General features: G+C 40.6%; 1 protein-coding gene across 1 annotated transcript in view; it reads right to left on the bottom strand.

Moving 5' to 3' along the window:
* The window catches only part of LOC102238960 (complement factor H), a 12002-nt gene extending 10321 nt beyond the window's left edge, over positions 1–1681 (bottom strand). The window contains exons 1-2 of the mRNA XM_005882405.2: positions 1652–1681; positions 479–782 (exon numbers count right to left, since the gene is read on the bottom strand). Coding sequence (XP_005882467.1) covers positions 479–782; positions 1652–1681 — 334 coding nt within the window. The remainder of the gene's footprint in view (positions 1–478; positions 783–1651) is intronic.
* Between the last annotated feature and the right edge of the window lie 770 nt (positions 1682–2451).

Here is a 2451-nt window from a genome sequence, read left to right as displayed (position 1 = left end):
TGCTCAGAAGAGGAGCTCCCCTGCAGCACCGAACACATAAATCACACAAGTGACATTCCTCTAACCTGTGTCCTGTGAGCCCACATTTCACTTACAAACCTAACTTTTATGTCTAGGAACGGAGACTCTGAGAGGAAAGTCTGATCACCTGCAAACAGGTAAACAGAGTAGGATCTCAGCTCAAAACGGATGAGCTTACAGCGGAATACACACGAGCTCCCTAGGCAGTTTGCAAATCGCAGGATGGTTTACGGGGGATAAACCTTGAACTGAATGATGGACTCATGTCTACCCTACCAGTAATTCACTGTAAAACACAAAAAAAGTAATTAGATATATTTTCTCACAAATTTCTTATGTAGTTTTTTCAAATAGAAGTATGTTAGCTTCCACCACCCCACAAAAAAGAAATCAGTTAAAGTAAACGTTTGTTCAACAGCCATTAAAATAATGGGCACCACGGTCATGAATGACTTACTAATGCATCTGGGTTGAGCTGACCATCCATTCTGGAGACATGTAATATACCCGGATGTCTGACCATCTTCTGTTACATAATCTTGTTTGCACTTATATTTTACTTTTTGATTTAAGAGATATGTAGATTCAGGCTCAGCAATAAATCCATTTGCAATTTTTACCTTTGAATTTAAGCATGTTTCTAAAAGGAAGAGAGCGTAAGGAAACGGTAAGCATATGATCAGGAAACAGTTTCTTAAGGACTCACACACATTACAGCATAAGAAAAAAGGGCCATTTGTCAATGAAAACCTGGAAAATTCCTAATCACCCAAAACATTGTGTCAGAGAAAATAGGTTATGAGTTTCCAAAAATTTAAAATCTAGATATGAAAAACTTTTGGGGGGAACTAAGCCAGATTTAAAACTCTTAGGATGCCTTGTAAGAAATTATTAAAAATCGGTTTGCCTCATGAATCTGGAAGCCCGCAGCCCGCCGGAGCTCTCCTAGCAACAGGCCCTTTCCTGTGCCTGATTGGGTGTCAATCCTCTCAAAGAGCTCTTTCTACTGCCCGCACCACCTTACCAAACGCCACCTCCATGTACCTGCTTCCTTATGAGAGAATATTTAAAATAAAAGCGTGAGTCCCTGGACGATTACTCTGCCTGACACCCAACACTCAGTAACGTCACTGTCTTTTCTACCAACATGCATCCCAGATCTGTCCTCTGCTCTGCATCTCCTCAGCCGCCACTCTGGCCCAATCTCCACCGGAAATCCCCCCCTTCCTCAGTGGAACCCTCATGGATTGTTTGGTTTTCAAAGCATTACACGTCCTGTCCCCATGAGTTGGAATACTCTGCATCCACCCACGTGCCCACAGATGGAGGTTCTATTTCTAACCCCGGAAAACAGGCTGGCAAACATGCAGGAGATTCGTGTAACTGTCCTCAGAACTGTCCACAATCAGGAAATAAGGAAGTCCTCTCAGGACCTGCAGGAATGAACACTCAGCTGGGAGGTGGCAAGAACCAACTCGGGAGAAAACTGCCGAGGAAGTTGTAAAACACATCATCTGGGTCATGAGTATCTAAGTTTACATAATATAAAGGTTGTGTTTAGGATAACAAAACAATTATATGCTTTACACACATTTTGTTTATTTCGATGATCCTGAAAATCAGTACTTACCCTGACAGGTGGGTGCATCAGACCAACCATTTTCACCACACACTATGGAGCCTATGGTGTGTCCATCTCGGTTTTTATATCCATCCTGGCATTCATAGGCCAACCTGTCATTGACCTTAAACCACGTGCCATCACTTTTGGCTCTGGCATTCACAAATACTGGCACACCACAAGATTCTAATGCATAATAGAATTGAAGATTTCACTTCTAATATTATTGAGCGGACAATCGAATTGTGTAAGTTCCATCCCAAGAATAAAAAAGCTTTACCACTTAGCATGTGCTAATAAATTATGCATCATATACAAATAATTTAAGCATACTAGTGATAAATCACTGTCCTAAAGTCTTTACTCATAAGAAAAGCATGTGTTTCTACACAGCAGTTTTACCATCACTTAAATCATCCAAAACCTTTATTTTAAGAACATTTTTCTCAATGCAATTAAACTTAGACATTTATTCCATGTTAGAAATAAAATAGGCCATGCCCTAACCGGTTTGGCTCAGTGGATAAAGGGTCAGCCTGCGGACTCAAGGGTCCCAGGTTCGATTCTGGTCAAGGGCATGTACCTTGGATGTGCAGGAGGCAGCTGATCGATGTTTTGCTCATCAATGTTTCTAACTCTCTATCCCTCTCCCTCTCTCTCTGTAAAAAAATCAATAAAACATATTTAAAAAAATAAAAATAAAATAGGCCATAAAGATGCATTGTACTTTTTCTTTTTGGCAAAGCAGAATAGCATTTTGCGAGTGTAGATGCCAAAACTGTTAGCAGTTGTGACATATATGCCAGAAA

The sequence above is a fragment of the Myotis brandtii genome, unplaced genomic scaffold (genome assembly GCF_000412655.1).
Source record: "Myotis brandtii unplaced genomic scaffold, ASM41265v1 scaffold7139, whole genome shotgun sequence".
In the NCBI taxonomy this organism is placed as follows: Eukaryota; Metazoa; Chordata; class Mammalia; order Chiroptera; family Vespertilionidae; genus Myotis; species Myotis brandtii.
Note: the sequence above shows the minus strand (reverse complement) of the source record. Positions and strands in the feature narration are given on the sequence as shown.